Source organism: Erithacus rubecula, assembly GCF_903797595.1.
Source record: "Erithacus rubecula genome assembly, contig: scaffold_126_arrow_ctg1, whole genome shotgun sequence".
Lineage (NCBI taxonomy): Eukaryota > Metazoa > Chordata > Aves > Passeriformes > Muscicapidae > Erithacus > Erithacus rubecula.
The window spans coordinates 13,461-32,505 of record NW_027636166.1 but is presented as its reverse complement, the minus strand read 5'-3'; the positions used below and the strand labels follow the sequence as shown (position 1 = coordinate 32,505).

The 19,045-nt window shown below is 52.7% G+C and overlaps 1 protein-coding gene across 1 annotated transcript; it reads left to right on the top strand.

Annotated features, from left to right (window-relative positions):
• Positions 1–2,467: 2,467 nt before the first annotated feature.
• On the top strand, positions 2,468–12,731 carry LOC306815396 (maestro heat-like repeat-containing protein family member 7; the record flags this gene model as incomplete). Its single annotated transcript, XM_079331958.1, has 12 exons — positions 2,468–2,607; positions 2,857–3,004; positions 3,218–3,405; positions 3,488–3,625; positions 3,906–4,020; positions 4,188–4,325; positions 4,554–4,730; positions 4,862–5,017; positions 5,169–5,270; positions 5,565–5,699; positions 8,441–8,581; positions 12,588–12,731. The coding sequence occupies 12 exons, from the start codon at positions 2,468–2,470 to the stop codon at positions 12,729–12,731; spliced, it is 1,722 nt and encodes a 573-aa protein (XP_079188084.1).
• Positions 12,732–19,045: the final 6,314 nt, after the last annotated feature.

Sequence of the window (19,045 nt, the reverse complement as noted above, 5' to 3'; positions counted from 1 at the left end):
GCAGAACAAATGTGAACAGTTACTGACAAAGAGCTTTTTCATATCACATATCTCAGGTCCTTGTCTGTTCCTGCATGGATCTGTGGAGGTACCAGGAGCTTTCCTGTGGAATGTTCTACCTCCCCCAAGAGTAAAGAGGGAGCTGGAGAAGGAGCTTGCCAGGCTGCTCTCTATCGTTTTCCAGCAGTCCTGCTCAAGTGCACAAGTCCGAGCTGAGTGCCAATGTGCGAATGTAAGAGCCGTGCACAGGAAGAGTTGGTGGGAAGGATGATCCAGGAGTCACAGGCCTGGCAGCCTGAGCTTGCTACCAGGAAAAGCCTTGGAGCAGATCCTCCTGAGTGCCATCCCACGGCACCTGCAGGGAACCAGGGGCCCTGCTGGAGGCTGGGAAAGCTCTGCAGAGGGATAGGGACAGCTGGGGGTCCTGGCAGCCTGTTGAGGGCTTCTGTGCAGCTGTTTAGGGGGGTTGGTGTTGGTGGGAGTCAGCATCTGTGCTTTGGCCCAGTTTTGGTTACGGAGGGCAGAAAGAATAGCTGTGATTTTTCCTGTTAGTGGTCCTGATTGTCCCACAGGGAAGAAGAGGGGACAGCTGTACTTTATGAACCACTTAGATGTCTGTACCAGGAGGAGGATTAGCCATTGTGCAATCTCATTATTTGTTTGGGTTAATTTTGGAACACTGAGTGGTCTTTCATTCCTTCCAAACTTTTATTCCTTGCTGCTTTGAGACGGGATGCCATCTTCCAAATCTTTCATGTTTTCAGACCATACCAATGAATATGGAAAGTTTGCAATATTTGGGAGATACTTATGTAGAGCAATCCTTAAGTGAGGATTCTTAAATGCCCTGAGCCCGCAGGGCAGGGCAATGATTGCTGATGGTTTGAGCTGTTCCTAAAGATCCTGTCAGGCTTTCTTAGACACTTGGGGTGAGGAATTCCTTCCATCATGGGCCACTTTGAGTGGGCTGGGGGCAGCCCCAGGGCTGGTGGCAGTGTGTTCAAGGGCTCTTTGTGACACGGTGCAGCATGGTCACCATGGCATGGAACAGGACAGGGTGTCAAAGGGCCCTTTGTGACGCGTGGTGATATAAGAGCCGACGGTGACACGGCCACGGCACAGTGCTCAGAGCACGCGACGGGACAGGAGCGGTGCCGTGAGGAGCCCCCGCACAGCGCACTCGTTCCTGTCGGACCCGGAGCTTTTCTGAGAGTTATTCCTGCAGCCGACTTCCCAGCCAGACTGCAGGACTGTTTGTCTCACAGCTTTCCCAAGGCACCTTTCTACAAGGTGCCCTCAAGGCCAGACTGAAATGACAGGCAGATTTCCCAACTGTTTCCCACTCTTCAAAGTGTTCAGAAGAATGAAAAGGAGAGGCTCTAGAGTCCACCCAGCACAAGAGCCTGAAGAGCCGGAGCCGTTTCAGCCAATGCAGGAAGGTGAGAGGCACAGCTGGGTAAAAGAGCTGATGGCTGCTGCCAGCTTGATCACTTCCCATCCCATCCCATCCCATCCCATCCCATCCCATCCCATCCCATCCCATCCCATCCCATCCCATCCCATCCCATCCCATCCCATCCCATCCCATCCCATCCCATCCCATCCCCTGGGGACATGCCCAGGCACAGGACAGAAGAGGGGCTGGGCAGACACCCCGCAGTGCCCGTGCTCGTGTTCCCCTGAAGCATCCCGGGACTGTCCCTGCCTGGGGAGCGCAGGGCTGGGCTCTGTTCTCTGGCCTCTCCCGCAGCCCCTCAGCTCTGGCTGTGCTCGCTCTTTGCCAGGTGCAGTCATGGACCGCACACACGAGCAGGACCCCACCGGTGGCCGCTTCCGCAGAGCACTGAAGGTACCTGCAGCCATCCCCACCTGGGCTGGGCCTGCTGTCACTGCTCAGCCCAGCACAGCGCTTGGAGCACTCCATGGAACTTGCCTCTCCTCCCTGTCCTTTGTTCTCCTGCAGATGTTGCAGAAGTTTGTGCCGGTGCGACGCAGAAAGACCAGCACAGCAACAGAGGGCACAGCTGAGCCTGACTCCAGCCTGACCGAGCTCCAGGCAGAGCCTGATGTCAGCCCAGATTTGCCTGAGCGCTCAGAAGAATCTGACACTGTAAGGAGTGATGACAGGGTGCAGGCTGAAATGGCAGTGACTGAGGATGTGGGCATGACAATTGCTGACACTGGAGAGACTCAGGGCATCACAAACACTGACACCACTCCCACTCTGAGTCACTCTGAGGAACTCATAGTGGATTACTTCAAAGACCATTGTGCTTCTTCTCAGCACCACTTAAGCAGCCTGTGGCCAAGGCTCCATGCCTCCCAGGACTGTGTGCCCACTCAGGCCATGGTCACTGGGCCCCCTCAGTCACTGAAGGCAGAACAGCATGGCAGGAAGGGAAGCACTTCTCAGAGGAAGCTACGAAAGCGTTCCAAGTGTTCTCCATTCCTCCCCCAGGTGCCAGCCATGGTGAAAAGCATTCACCAGAGACTGACATCCCAGGGCACTTTAGATGCAAGGCTGCGCACTGACATTCAGAGGCTGGCTGGAGAACACCCTGCTGACATGGTGCTGACCCTCCTGCGCTGTGCCCCAACGTGTGACAGGTACGGGGCCCACGGGCCTTGAGAGCTCAGGGCTCAGCAGCCTTTAGGGCCCATCGCCCTGTACAGCCTGTCCAATGGGGCCTGCCAGACAGGTGGAGAGGTCCAGGACCCTCAGGTCCCTCTGCTTTCTGAGCCTGCTGCCACTTCCAGGCTCCCTCCCTGCCCCTCAGGGCACTGGGGCTGTCCCAGCTGCACAGGGCATGGTACTGTGACTGAGACCCCCTCTGACACCGAGCTCCAACCCCACAGAGCTGCTGCAATGATGTGGAGAGCCATAGGCTTGTCAGGAACAGCACTGGAGAACGTGCTGCCAATTCTGCTCTGTGTCATGGAGGACTGGCCTCTGCACAGAATGTGCACCTCTGATGGAGACAACGAAGATGTTTTTGCCCTGGCTGTGAGTTTCTGGAACTGGCCCTTGCTCACCCTCCAGCACCAGTCACCTCTCCAGCAGCTCTCCATCCTCTCTGTGCCTCAGTTGCTGGGCTCAAACCTGGGCCAGGGACAGGCTCAGGGGGCACCAGGCCCGCTGCTCCCCCTGCCTCTTCCTCAGGCCTTGCCCCATGGACACCTCGGCACTGAGCGCTGCCTCGGGCTGCTTCTTTCGCAGGCAACTCTGGTGATCTGGGTGGTGGTCCAGGTGCCCCAGTGCGAGGAGGCCATGATGAATGCTTCCTCCCCTCTGTTTACGGCTCTGCTCTTGCATGTTGTCATCACCACACAGCAGATGCCAAAGGAAGTTGATGACTTCTGGAGAGCGTGCCAGGAGCAACACCCGCTTCCCAGCAAGGCCAACAGGTCCCAGTCCTCCAGTCCTTCCCATGCCCTTGTGGCCAGCACCAGTGCTCCCAGTGTGACCTGGACTTTTCTCTGCACACAGGTTTGCAGTGCAGACCATGAAGGCTCTGCTCATCTGTATGCAGTATGAGCCTGAGGTGATGGCAATAGAGCGCAAGCATGGCTGGGACACGCTGCTCTGTGCTGACACCCAGCACTATGCCGTGGGTCTGCTGGCCAGGTGAGACCCCCATTGCCCCTCTGTCCTTGACATTTGTGCTGTGTGCCCGGGGTGCCCCACACAGTACCCGTGCTCATGGGCCAGAGGCCTTTGTCACCAAGGGATGGCCAAGCAGACTGGAAAAGGCTGGGAGAGGAGGTGCCCAAAAAGGGGCAGCCTCCCAAAGTGTCCACATTGCCTCCAGGGATGCTGGGGAAAAACTGGTTCTCTGTGAGTCAATCCTGGGAGAATATTGCCACCCTTCAACCTCAGGGTCCTTGTGCCTTTTTCCCCCTGCCAGGGAGATTCGCTGTGTATTGATGCCCTTGTGTTCCTATGTTGCACTTCACCTACTCCAGCTGCTCAGCACACAGGAGCCACGCTGGGATCTGCCTGCTCTGGCATTCCTTGTGGAGGTGAGCCTGATGGCCAGAACTGTCTACCTGAGCTGCCTCCCAGCTCTCTGGCCTCTCATGGCCACAGCTGCCTGGGATGGTGCCCGTGCCCTGTGCTGCTGTCTGGGCCCAGCCCTGTGCAGTTCTGGGCTCCTGTGTGTCCTCTGTCACTGCCCTGTGCCTTTCAGGTCCTTGAGTGCCTGGATTTGAGTGAATGTGGGGACAGCATCCTTGAGATCATGTCAAGGTTCCTACAGAGCAATTCCAGGGAGAGGCATCGCCTGGCGCTCAGAGGCCTTGTGGTGCTCAGCAAGGATCCCTGGATGGTGAGAAGGGGGAGTGGCTGAAGCTGCGCTGGGGAAAGCAGCCCCTCAGGCTGGCTGGGCTTCAGGAGCTGAGGCAGATGCTCCCAGCTCTCCTGCCTCACCTCCCTGAGCTCTTTGGGAGAGGCCTTTGGCCGCTGGGCCCTGTGGCAGCAGGGTGGGGTTGCAGTGCCTGGGCGCTGTTGGTGGAGCCGTTCATGGCTTCACAGCACAGCCTTGTCTTCCTCACAGGCCAGATCTATACGCAGCGTGTCTCGAAGCCTTTTGAAGCTGTTGGGTGATACAGATGGAGAGGTGATCGGCATGTCCCTCTCTGTGTTCTTAAATATGTTCCAAACAAAACACCTCATGATATCCAGCACTAGTGCCCTGAAGCTGGCTGAGCCACTCCTGTCACTCTTGGAAAACGTAAGGCTCTGTGCCCCCAGCCACGAGCACTGGCTGCTGCCCAGAAACTTTGTGCCTTCTAGAATGTTGGGCCTTTGTCCAGTGGTCTGGAGAAGTTGCTTCTGAGGTCTTTTCCTCCTCCATTCCTCCAGGACAACAGCCATGTGCAGCTGCTTTCCATTCACCTCTTCTGCACAGTGATGGACTTAGTAGTGGACGAGGGAAAAAAGACCCTGGAGAGAATTGTGAGCCAGAGCCTGCTGCCACTCTTCTTACACTGCCATGATGAGAACCAGCACGTGGCCAAGGTGAGGTTTTGTGTGATGCTGGTGGATCTCTGGGAGGGGGCTCGGCTGCCTCCATTCTGGCACATCCCGGGCTGCAGCCTCCTCCAGGCCTTGGCACAGGGACCTGTGCCCTGAACTGCGGGGATATCTCTGAATTTCTGCTGCTCTCCAGGCCTCTCAGGAAACACTGGTTTGTGCAGCCGGGTTCTTGAGGAAGACCCATCTCCAGAGGGCGCTGAATACAGCGCAGCTGTGGAAGTTGGCCGAGTGCCTGGTAAGGACGGCCTGGAAGCACCAGGCTCAGGCTGGAGAAGCCCCCTGAGTGCGGCGCTCACTGTGTGTTGCTGCAGCTGTGGCCCTGCCCAGCGCTGCACACAGGGGCCACACAGGTTCATCTCCAGGCGGGTAGCAGGGCAGCAGCCGGCCCTGTGCCCCTGCAGAGCCCGGCCGGCGGCTGCTGGCCGCGCCTCAGGGCTCTGCGGGCAGGGGAGGCCGGGGCTGGGCGCGGGCAGCACCTGCCAAAGCACCGAAGCCCACCCCGACCCTTCGCTCCATCCACTCTCCGCAGCTGGCAGAGGACAGGAGCCGAGCGGCCGAGCACCTGCGCCAGGCCCTGCCCTACCTGCAGAGCCCTCAGGAGCCCCTGCGAGCGGCAGCCAGCAGGTTCATTGGTGAGCCCGGGCTCCCTCCCTGTCCTACAGCAGTAGGATCTGGGACATGGTCCATGACAAACTCTGTATTCCCAGAGACCGCAGGGCAGTACTTGAAGAAGCAGCAAGGAGACACTCGGCTCATCCACAAGGGTGAGGGCAGCGCCACTGGCAGGAGGAGCTGCAATCCCTGCCCCAGCTCTGGAGCGCTCTGCTCCCTGTGCGGATGGGGGGCAGCGTGGGCAGAGCACACAGAGATTTCAGGGGCACGTGGGGCATTTGTGGCTAGCAGCTTCGGGCTGATCCCGGTGGTCCCTGCTCCCTCCTGGCCATGGCCAGAGCGGGCTGTAGTAGCCCTGGCATGGGGGTCTTGTAGTGTCCCCACTGATCCAGGCTGTGACCGTGGCTCTGTTCCTTCCTCTACCAGCTGCTCGAGTCCAGATGCAAGATGCCAGGCCATCATGCTCTAACCTGGAAAATTAAGCCCAGTCATCTTCAGGATCCAGTGAACCAGTGTCACAAGAACACACCAAGAGACACTGAAGAGGACATAACCTGTTCGGGCTGCTGGAGCTCCAGGCAGAGCATGATTGGCACAGTTATTTTGCCTTAAGCCTTCTCCCTGCCTGCTCTCCCCCTCCAGCCCTGAGACCCTCCCCTTTTTTCCTTCTCAGCTCATCCCTTTGCTTTGCCTTTCATCAATAAACAGTTTGGCTTCTTCACTTTGCCTGCATCTCTGTGGAGCTAAAGCAGCACAAATCCAGAGCCCTGGGACTCACAGGCCCATCCTGCCATTCTCTCCCGCGCCGTGTTTTGTGCAGAGACGCAGAGGAACGAGGGCAGATCAGGTTGGAAGGGTCTCTGTGCTGAAGCTCCAGTTCCACAACACTGTGGAGTTCAAGGTCTTGCTGAGCACCCTGAAGCCCCTGGATTTTAGAAGAACCACCCTGAGTATGCTCTGAACCCAGCTGGGAGGGATTCCATGGCAAGCACTCATGGAGGGCAAAGGAGCTTGGAATGCTGGAAGGTTTCAAGAATAGCTTCCTGAAAGCACAGCAGTGCTCCATCCCTGCACAGGGTCAGGAAGAGGGCAGAACCAGAGAGCATCAGGGCTTTACAGAGAGCTTTGGGTGTTCCAGAGAGCAAATGAAGCAGCAGCACAGTGCCTGAGAGTTGGACGCGTGACCGTGCCAGTGTCCGGAGCACTGACAGGCAGTGCCGGGATCCTGGTGCGGTTCTGGTCCCCACAAGTGAGGAATGGCAGCCCTGCCTCAGACCCAGTCAGAAAGCCAAGCTAGCGGGACCAGAGGGAGGGCACCCTTCCAGTCTCTCCTGGGCATGGCAGCAAAACAGCCCCTGCTTCCTCCACCTTGTGCTTGGGGTGTGCTGGTGGCAGAGCCAGCCAGGTTGTGCTCCGTGTGCCAAAGGCTGTTCAGAGCCAGCATGGAAAGTGCTGTCTGTCCAGCACAGAGTCCTAGAAGGTGCTGGTAAGAGCATCCTGCAGGAGCAGGGCCTGGTCTCTGGCTGGGAACAGCCTGGTTTTGCTGCCGTGACCGCAGGCAGGAGTGTAGGCAGTGAAGAGGCAGAGGGCAGCTTGTGTTTGCAGAGGGCCTGGGGCTGCACGTCTGAACCTGCACCTGGGAACACACTTGGGGGAACACGAGCTGGAGCTGGAGTGCCTGTTCTGAAAGCAGTTTGTGCAGGCAGGGCAAGCAGGCAGGGTTGCAGGTTTCCTGCTGCTATTGGGGTTTCTAGTTTGTTTATTGTGTTTCTGTTGGTAGGTGAGTGTGGGCTTTTTTCTCCCCCTTTATCACGTTCCTCGGGGATTCTTTCTCATTCTGAACTAGACCGAAGGACGAGACTTCTAGTTGCTTAGAAAGTACCATTTATTTTCTTATCTTGTACAGAAGACGTGACTTCTTGTAACAGGTATTGAAAGCGTGGCCAAAAGTCACAAGACTCATGGCTACAAGATCTTTTAAGGACTTATTAACATAAAACACTGCCAACAAGGTGATCTATGTTTCTATTCCAATACTAAGAAATTTCATCTAATTGCAGTGTGACCTTTCTAACCCAATCTCTTTCTAACACATAGATCTATTCTTCAAGCTAGTTTGTCACCTTTGTACATGCTTTACTCTTTCTATATGTTAATCTTTATTAGCTAAACTTTTTTCTACTTAACATGTCTCTGCTTTAAGCTTTAAATCTACATTCTTACTTCTAGCACCTAAACTTGGAATCTTTTGCCAGCACCTCAGTTCAAGTCCTGTGCTCTTTCCCAGGCTTTGATTTACACCCCCAACTTTCTGAGAAATTCTTGCATTCTGAACTCCAACTGAAGGGCTTTGGGTTTTTTGTTAATAATGGTTTTTACATGATTGAAAAGTGCAGTTAGTACAAGTGTATGTGACCGAGTAGAAGCCTCCAAAAAGGATGCATCTGTGCAGACCCCTTCCTATGTGTAATGTTTGAGCTTATCTGCAGTTCCAGAGGATGTTGCAGAAGAAGTCTGCCTGCGGTGTGAACAGCTGGGTTATCTTCTTTTAATGGTGGCCGAGCTTGGGGAGCAAGCTGAAAGACTAAGGAGTAATAGGGGAAGTAAAAGGGAAATAGATTGGTGGAGTTCTGCCCTTGCATCCTTGAGGGAGGCCCACCAGGAGTCAGAGGACACCCATGCCCCCCCCGTCAGGCAATAGGAGGACACCTGGTGGGTGAAGGGGAGTGGAAATGGGTCCCTACTCCGGGAGATCATAATAAACATTCCTCCTGACCCCCATCACCTTGCCAGGTGCCACTCCAGCATAGATATGAAGCCCTGGATTTAGAGAGCCTGCCAGACGGAGTAGAAGAAAATGATCTGCCCAGTGGGCCCAATTACAGTGCACCTGTTAGACAGATCACCACCTCTGACCCCAAAAAGAAGAGAAGGGTAGGGGTAGTAGGTGAGTCCCTTCTGAGGGGAACAGAGGGCCCCATATGTCAACCTGGGGCCCAGGTATGGGAAGTCAGGGAGAGGCTTCCTTGGCTGATTATTAATTCAGGCCATAAAAGGACATAGTTGTGCTCTCAGGATTCCATGCATATCTGGGTCACCGACACATGGTCATAGAACTGGGCACAATATGTTCCTGGCTACCCCCCCCAACTTGATTGGTTAATACTCCTGATGGCCTGGAATATCCCAAGAGTGAAATTCAATTCTCAAAAATCACATCCTCCATGAGATCTGTTCCATGTTCTAAGTGCTCGACCAGTACAATTTATTCTTGGACTTGCACAAGATTTGGCTGTTGGAAACAAGATTTGTTGGGTGGGATTCCTGGTGGGCCCATTTACTATATCTACGTGCTGATGGTCTTCTCTCCTATGTGTCACAGAAGAAGGGGACTATCTTGCACTAGGTTATAGTGTCCCGTTTTAATTTCCATAGTGCAAAAATCCTGATAGGAATCACACGAAAATGAATGCACACACTGTTCTTTAGAAAGGTCACAGATGTGCATGGTCACTGTAGTAATCTCTTACAAGAGGTTTGTGAGTTTCAAATTTACAGGCCATAGGGATGTTACTCTCAGGTGGGACAACGAAGGCAGGCATGGAGTCAGGTTTTCCTCAATCTTCAACTGCTCGTTACTAATCCTTAAAATGGCATAAGGTGGTTATACCTTTTCAGTCCCTTTCAGCCCATTAGGTCCTGGATATTTTGAGTGTTCCCTCCACCAGGATCTTGCAAGCCAAGGAGATCTTGATGGTAGTGACAGTCATCTACTGTGGCTTGCATTCCAATTAAAAATATCAGGAAGACGCTGACCATATGAAACACATGTTGGCTTCTCCTGCTCTTTCTGAGGTCTGCTTTTGGACTCCACTTGCCTTTTGCAGAAGTCTTTTGATTCTGAAATTAGGTATCCAAGAGGTTAACGCTTTAAGCTTTAAAGGCTCTATAAGTGATTAAAAGTACTAATAGAGTTCTTTCCATTTTGGCAAAAGGCAGTTTCCCTCGGGGATTTTACGTATATCTGGTCTCCAGGCTGGATTTGTGGAGAGGAGCACCCTCTTGATCATGTGCTTGAAATCTCTTGATTACCTTGCTGCAGCTGTTTTGTTAGTTGGACAACACAGTCCTGGAGATACCCCTCCCCAACTTGTACAGTATCTTCCCCTTCATAGTTACGCTTATCTGGTATTCTATGTAGTATTTCAAAGGCATTCAGCTTTTCTTCTGTTCTTGGCCATAATCAAATCCGTAATAAAGCCAAAGGTAGGGCCAGGGGCCAAGGTGTGTTGGCCTCTTGTCCAGTTTTGACTGTCTGTTGTTGTATTGGATAATTCATCTTTTCCACCCGCCTGCTGGCCTGGGACCAATACAGAATTATCAGGGGTGAGGGTGGTCCTTGGCAATACTTTTTAGGGTTTGCAGATATCAGGCAAAAGTGGCAAAAATTAAAGAAGAGCGGTACGACGACCATGATTCAGCAACCTAAAACACTTTAATAATAATGAAAATAAATACGGGACAAGGCCCATTCTGTGAGGTCACACAGTCTCAAAATGAGCCCTTGGTTCTATTGTGTTCCCTAGGATGACAATGGCCCTTTGCTTCCACCAAGCCTGGATGTGTTACACTGGCCCCTTGCTTCCACAAGGCCCTGCAGTGGCACAATGGTTGCCTTGGTTCTATGAGGCCCTGTGATGTCACAATGGTCTCTTTTGGTTCCACAGTGCCACCACAGCACCTTGGTCCCATCAAGCCCTGAAATACAGAATGGCCCCTTGATTGCATTGGGCCCCTCTTTGTTAACCTGAGTTCTTAGTTCCACAGAGCCCTGTAGTTCCACAGAGGTCTCCTTGGTTCCATGGTGCCACACAGTGTCACAATGGCCCCTCAGTTCTACAAGGCCCCATAGTGTCACAATGGCCACTTGCTCCCATGAGGCCCTGTGATGTCACAATGGTCTCATTGGTTGCACAAGGCCCTGCAGTTCCACAGTGACTCTTGAAGTGTCATAATAGTCTCAGCAAGTTCCCCTGGTTCAAAATGGCCTCCTTGGTTCTATGATGGCCTGTAGTGTAACAATGGTATCCTTGGTTCCACAGAGTCAGAATGACCCCGTGGTCCCATGGAGCCCCACAGCACCTTATAGAACCCCACGGCCCTTTATGGAGCCCCACAATGTCACTATGATCCCCTTGATTCCATGAGGCCCTGCCGTGCAACAACAACCCCTTGGTTACACAAGGCCCTGCAATGTCACAATGTTCCCTTAGTTCCAATGGATCCTGAAGTGTCATAATGGTCTCCACGGTTCCATGAGGCCCCACAATGTCACCATGATGTTTGGTTCCACAAGCTTTCATTCTGTCAACAGCCATCTCCTTGGTCCCGCAGTGTCACAATGGAGCCTTTGTTCCATGAGGTTCAGTAGCATAACATTGATGCTTTGATTCGATGAGGCTGGGTAGCACCACAATGATCTCCATGGTTCTTCAGCCCTGCTGTGGCTACCGTGAGAAAATGGACCTATGGTACCATGAGGTTCCATAGTGTCCCCAGGGTCTCTTTGGCTCCACAAAGCCTTGCTGTGCCACAATTGCCTCTCATGGTTCCGTGAGTTTCCATACTGTTGATAACGATCTCCTTGGTTCCACAGTATCACAATGGACCCCTGGTTCTATGAGCTGCCTGGCCTCCCAAAGCCTCTCACAGACCCTAATGGGTCCTCATTGCCCCTCACAGGTCCCCATGGCCCCCCATTGCCCCTCATGGCACTTCACAGCCCCAGGCATGGTGCTCCAGCCAAAGTAGGAGTCGGGCCCTCTTTGTTCCCCTTTTATTTCAGACCCTTCACAGCAAGGAGTAAAGAAAGGCTGAAATGGAGCCTTTCCCCAGCATTTCCCTCGGGGTTAATTGCGATCTGAAGCTCTGTGCTGGCGCTGCCCCAGCGTGAACATCCCTGCAGCCCCAAGGCCTTTGCTGTCCCTCGTGTCCATTCCCTGTCCCCCATGTCCATTCCCTGTCCCAAATCAGAAGGAAAATTGGGAGGAAACGTGTAGAAGGTATAAAGTTAGGTTAGCATGGAAGAATGAGAAAAGAGAAAGGAGAGAGAGGAGCAGATAGGGGAGACAATGGAATCATGTGATAGAGTGCCGGTGGGGGAGGAGCAGGTTTGGACACTGCAGTAGGACAGGGACCAGCTTTGGGACATGGCTTGTGATAAGGAGAGTGAGCACAGGGAGGAAAAAACATCTGGAAAAGCAGATTGTATGTTAAAAAACTGGGATTTTCTTTTAAAGGTTTTGTTTGATTCAGTGGAAAAATGAATGGTTGTGAGCTGTGGGAAAATGAATATCCCCAGGCAGTTGTGAGGGGAACTAGAAGAAGTAAAGAGGATAATGCAGACGGATTGTTAGGGGCGTCAGGGGCTCCTATTATACCAGTGAGTCAGCACACTGGAGCCCTTGTTAACTTTTAAGATGGATCCAGATTGAGAACAGATGTGTTTCCTGATAGATACAGGCACCTCTCAATCCACGCTGAATTTAATCCCTAATGGGGGGAAATCATGAAAAATATCATTGATTATTCAAAGGGTGAGTGGAAAGGATGAGTAAGTGCATTTTATTCAAGCGCTGTTAGTAGATGTGGGTGTTAGGGTCCTGGCCAAGAGCTGTAGGATGGTCTGAGGGGTCCAGGAGTGGCTGTGGGGCTGTCAGGGGATTTTTCAGTGGTCATGACTCCCATAGATCCAAAAAGCTGTCAACAGACCCCCGCCTCAAAGATGCTGCTGGGGTTTGGGGGCTCCATGTTGGGGTTCATCCTCCTGGAGCTGCAGGAGAAGGTGGGGGGTCCCCAGGGTCTATGTGTTTCTCCCCCCAGAGCATGTGTGACCCTCCCCCCCCCAGTCCTGGTGTCACCCCCTTTTCCCTCCCCAAAGGGCTCCTGGGAGGGTGCAGAGGGGGTGCACAGAGGGGATGACTGCACCCCAGCCCCTTTGTTCAGCACCAAGCTGGGCTTGGGGCTGCAGGAGGAAGAGGCCAAGGGGAAGCAGATCCTGCAGGTGGGACAGTGCTTGGGCTAAGGGCAAGCACACCTGGACAGGGCAAGCAGCCCTGCACACCTGGCTCAGGTGTGACTCTGCCCCAGGAAGGGAGCAGGACATTCCCATCCCCATGGATCAGGGCTGGGAGCAGCACTTGGAGCAGGGATATGGAAATAGTGGGAGTGACTGGGACCACACTGAGGGCTACTGAGAGCATATGGGAGCAACTGGGAATGATGGGTGCATGCTGAAGGTAACTGGGATATATTGGGAATGAGTGAGATCATCCTGAGGGCAACCAGAACCATACTGGGGATTCTGGGGTGACTGGGAGCAGGCTGAGGGCAGTTTGGACCATGTTGGGGCAATTGGGATATACTGGGAGCAACTAGAACCTCACTGAGACTGACTGGAATCATAGATGACTGGGCAACTGGAATCATGCTGGAAGCAATTGGGAGGAAGTGGGAGTGACTGGGAGCATGCTGGGGGCAATTTGGATATACTGAGAGAGACTGGGAGGCACTGGGATCATACTGAGTGTGACTGGAACCATGGCAATGGACTGGGCTGGGTTATGTGGGGCCTCAGGATGCACAGGGAGCACTGTGACCCTGTGGGGCCTGATGGAAACAAGGGAACATTGTGACACTCTGGCCCCTGCCCTGTCTATGGGGTGTTTCAGGAAGCCCTGGGGTGCCCGGTACAGCAGAGCAGATCCCCTGGCTCAGAATGCAGCAGCTCCCCGGGACACCCTGGGCAGGCAGGCAGCAGGGAGAAGAGGAAGCCCAAGGCCCAGCACCCCAAGGGTGGTACCAGCTGATAGACAGGGCAGGAGGGAGACCCTACTGCTGGGATGGCACCGGGGCTCCCCAGCACTGTGCCAAGGTTGTGCGACATCATAAGCAACAGTGTTACAACACAGAAGGATGTGTGACATCACAGAGAGGCTATGTGATGTAACAGGGAGGCTGTGTGACCTCAAAGGGGCTGTGTGAGGTCACTGGGGAGGTCACTGCACCCCAGACCCCCTCACAATTCCCCCCAGAGAAGTCCAACACTGCTCGTGCACAGCGGGGTCCCCTGTCCCCACGGGTCCCCCCGCCCCTGTGCCACAGCCTACCCCAGAGGATGTTCCAAAGGGGGACAGGGATCCCCTGGCAGTATCCCCATGTCCCCCAGGGCCAGAATCTGGGCCAGGGTTCCTTCACCTTGTAACGAACAAGGGATTGAGAGCGCTTAAAAAATCCTTATCAAGGGATCAGCGAAAACCAGATTTAATATTAAGAGGCAGCATGACAAAGTTCCTTGGCAGGACTCACTCTACTCCTGACTGGACACTTCAGGCACACCAAGGAACAATGCAACAACAAAAACAAACAAAAAATCAAACCAGAAATGAACCGAGAACTGTCTCTCTGTGTGCTTGTCTGGGTATGTGTGACAAAAGGACAGTGAGGGCAAGGATCAAAGGAATATGGCCTAAAAGCTTAAGAGAGCTCAAAAGTTACAGGACTTAACTTATACCTTAACTGATACCTTCAACTTCACAGTTTTGCAAAAGAACAGCACTTAGCAGTATTTAACCTAATTTATAACCTATGGTGTAGCTATTTAACAGAGGAATAACACTTAACAGTATTTAACTAAGCTTGCAACTTATATTAAACTTCACAACTTAGCAAAAGAACAACTCCTTGCAGCATTTAACTTAGCTTACACCTTGTGACTTAACCTTACTTGCAGACCTCACTGACTTGGATATCCAAGGCCCTCAAACCCCTCAGAGAGCAGCATTTCAGCCACATTTGTCAGAGCACAGGTGTGCACACACACATAGAGAGTCAGTGCAAGAGACCTGTGAGAAATTCCTCTGGAGGGCAAGAAAATGCTCACTCTGAATGCTTGGGCATCTCCCCAGCAGGTGAAGGGTTGAGCCTCGAGGAGTGGGAGATGGGCCCAGGCTCCGTTGTTGTTCGGGATGTCCCGAGTGCAGCACACGGGAGAGTTCCTGGCTCAGAGAGGCGCCACTCGGAGGGAGGTGCTGGCCCAGGAGAGCTCCAAGGGGCTCCTTGTGGAGCGCTGTTTGTAGGGCCCCAAGAGAGGGGATTCAGTCACAGCAACATGGGCACCACTGAAGGCCCAGGCAAGGTTTGCTAGGCCTTTTTCAGGCTCTGAGCTCTTTTTCTCTTTTCTCAGGCTGGGAAACTTTTTCCCAGGCTGAGACAGTTTCTAAGCTCCGGCCTGAGCCTTTCCCAGGATGATAACTTTCTGGTAAACAGAAAGGAATTAATAAACAGAGATTAGTACCTGGTGTTGACTGAGAAACAGTTCTCGTGCTATGTGACAAGAGATGTTTTCTCCTATTGTCCAATGGACTGCTGTCCTGTTCCAAACTTGCAAACCACAGTATAAATATGGTTTGGTTTTCCAATAAAATGCTTCTTTAGCCTCATACGCTCAAGAAGTCCTTGTCGTTATTATACGCGACTCTCAGTGTACAGCAACACAGCAATGTCTCATCCTGGCCGCACTTGACATCCACAGCTTTCTTTGGAAGGGGGAAAACAGGGATGTTGTGCCACTGAGGGAACAAAAACAGTCCCAGGGCTGCTGCTAAAGGAACCAGGAGCTCATTGGGCAGCAGCAGTGTCTGGGAGCAGACAGTGTTTGTGCTGAGCTCCAGAGGAGCTGAGCCCAGGGGCTGCTGGCCAAGGCTGAGGCCCAGTGAGCATTTCTCAGCTCAGAGCGTGGCCTGAGAAGGGAAGGAGGGAATGCACCAGCACAGGGCCCATGGAACCAAGGGAACATTTTGACACTGTGGGGCCTCATGGTGTCATGGAAACCACTGTGACATTGCTGGGCCTCATGGAACCAAGGGGAATGTACTGACACTCTGTGGCTCCGTGGAATGTACGAGTCATTGCTACACTGTGGGGCCCTATCAAACCAAGGGTCCATTGTAACACTGAAGGCCTCATGGGAGCCCTGCAGACCATTTTGACACTTTGGGGTGTCATGGAACCAAGGGGCCATTGTGACACTGTGAGATTCCATGGAGCCAAAGGTCAATTGTGACATTGCAAGGCCTCATGGAACCAAGAAGAGACCATTCAGACACTTCACAGCCTCCTGGAACCAAGGAGACCATTGTGATACTGAGGGGACTAATAGAATCATGGAGACCATTGTGACACTATGAGGCCACATGAAATAAGCAAAGCACTGTGACACTGTGAGGCCTTATGGAACCAGTGAGACTATTGTGACCCTGCGAATCCCCATAGAACTAAGAGAATCATTTTGAGGCTGTGGGGCCTTTGTGAAATTGAGGCCTTTGTGACACTGCAGGGCTGCATGGAACCAAAGGTCTGTTGTGACATTGCAGGGCCTCATGTCATCAATGGTCCATTGGGACACTGTGGAGCCAAAGGAGATCATTGTGACACTGCAAAGCCCCATCTCCAAAGGTCCATGGTAACATTGCGAGCCTCATGGAACAGAGTTACTTGACATTGTGGGGCCTGTGGAACCACGAAGACCATTGTGACACTGCAAGGCCTCATGGAATCATTGGGACCATAGTGACACTACAGGTCCCAATGAAACCAAAGCAACACAGAATAGGTCTGGCTGGGTTGGTGTCCCAGGGACCACCTGACTGGTCCAGTTGACCTTGGCACGTTCAGGGGCTCTTCTCATCTGCTCCTGAAACACTATGGTGCAGCTGCCGGGGCTAGGGTGGTTCCAGCCTCAGGCTGCTACGGGAGACCGGATCGCTCTGAGAGCTCCTGAGGCAGAGTGCCAGCCACAAGAATAGCAAGAGACAGAGACTCCGGGACTTGCCGTAGAGATTCTGAAAGCAGCTTTCTTTCTTCGAAGGGTTCTACCAGTAAAATCCGGTTACATAGCACAGCAAGGGGTCTTTATAGGTTTCAAAGGGATTGAAATTCTAACCAGTAAAATTATGAGTTGAAAAACTATCCAATTACATTCTAGGCGTGAAAAAAAAATCATCTAGTAAAGTTAAAAACCAATAGAAATCCTAAATGATAACAGGGGTTTTGGCAGGGAGAGGGGGGGCATCTCTCATGAAAGGTTTCATTATCTCAGGGCACAAAATCCCAAGGGCCTTTTCCAGGCACCTTTGTATCATCCACACTATGGCTCTGTGTTTTCCTTCCTATGGAAAAGAACTGTCCTCCACCTCCAGGCACCCATGGCCAGAACTGAGATTTCACTGCCAAATATCCTTATATTCAGGGATTGTTCCCATGGGAATATTGCCGGGACAAATCTGGCTGGCAATGATTTCAGGAGGGTCACCTCTCATCTGTCCCAAAACACTGGGGAAGGCTCCATGCTTTCTTTCCTGTGGAAGGAACTGTCCTGTTTCTCCAGGCACCCATGGCCTAGATGGGGATTCCACCTCCAAAATTCCCTATATGCAAAGACTGATCCTAGACAAAATCTGCCATTACTGACATGTCTGGCTGGCCTTGCCCTAGAGAGGCTCTCATCTGCCTTCCAAACACTGGGGCTCTGTGCTTTCCTCCTGTGTTGGTTTTACGTGCTTGGGGGGAGGGTTGGCTTCCTCTCAGGGAAAGCTTCACATGGTCCGGGAATGGAGGGGGCTGTCCCATCTCCCGGGGCTTCTCCTGTGAGCTGCTGGCACCAGTCAGAGAGCTGATTTGGTGATGGTCAGCTCAGGAAACTAATGAAAAAGTTACTTTGCTTTTACAAATCACAATGGATGAAGTTCTGGTTGGGTCTTTCGGCTTCCGGTCTCCGGAGGAGCGGGGGTCCTCGGCTGGGGGCCTGGCCCTGGCTCTGCGGGGGCCCGGCTCGGCCCCCCCTGCCCGGCACCGGTTCTGCGGGGAGCCCTTAGTCCGGCCCGGCTTGGCTCGGCGGGGCCACTGGACCCCCCGGCACCAGCCGCATGGACCCCCCAGCACCGGCCACATGGACCCCCGGCACCAGCTGCATGGACCCCCCGGCACCGGACATATAAATCCTCTGGCACCGGCTGCATGGACCTTCTGGCACCGGCCGCATGCTTTCTTCTTAACAATCTAGATACTATTTTAACTTCTTAATGCCTAAATAAAATTCTTAATCTCCTGAACCCCCTTAATAAGAAGGAATAAAGCATGAAGTCCACAAAAGTCGGCGGAATGAAAATGAAATTCCCGATGGAAAGAAATTTAAAAATGCAACTAATAAGTAGCTAAAAACCTTTTTTTTGTGGGGCTATGAGGGGATTGTGACTTCACTAAAATTCCTTTAAACTGTGAAATATACTTGGGGAGGATGGGTGCTTGAGTTGAAGACTTTCCTTGCCTCGGGAAATTGAGCTCTCTGCTTTGGGACTGGAATATGAACAGAGACATTTGATAGAGAAGATGGTGAATAGGATTTTGTTTTTCAGCAGCCAGCCTTTAAAAGTAGTACCCCATGTATGCATCGTAACCCATAACACGGTTCTGCAAGGACTGTGGGAATGAGAGGAAAATTCATTGTTCTGTATGTCACCGGCACATGCAGACTGTGAAGGTGAAGACACCCCACTAAGTCTAAAGCAGAAAAAACAAATTTTCTCTCTTAAGTGAACTGAAATGATTATTTGAGTGGATAACTGACTGAAGTGTTCTCTGTATGTGGTTCGTAAGAAATGTGGAGTGAAGGGAGGAGGGAATAATCTAGGAATCTTACTCTGAATAATTTTTTCTTGCATTATTAATAAATTTCTTCTTGTACTTCTAAGTTTTGAGCCTGCGTTGTCTTTACTCCTAAATCCTATCTCTAAAAAAAATTAAATATTTAAAATTGGCAAAGCCTTTAGTCACACCGTGACACACAGCTCCATAAAAAAAAACCGTAAGTCCAGCCCAAGGAGTGCTGGGGAATGGAGCCACATCCAGGGCTGTCCCCAGAGCTCAGGATTGGGGCCAGGGCAGTTCAGTCTCTTTCTTGCTGATCTCGATGGGGCCATCGAGGGCACCCTCAGTCAGATGCCAGGTGAGCCCAGGCTGGCTGGGAGTGTGGCTGTGCTGCAGGGCAGGAAGCTCTGCAGAGGGATCTGCACAGGCTGGAGCCATGGGCCCAGGACAATGGGATGAGGTTCACCAAGGCCAAGGGCTGGCTGCTGCCCTGGGCTCACAACCATTCCAAATTCCTGGCTGTGCCCTGCCCCTGATCCCCACAGCCTGCCCTGTTTCCTTCATCCCTGCAGTGCCAGGCACTTTCTGGGACAAGGGAACTCTGCTGTGGGCATGGAGGGAGGTGCAAGGGCCAGCATTGCAGTTTGTGTCCTTTGGGGTCAGGAACGGGTGAGACTCAGAGGCACAGAAAGT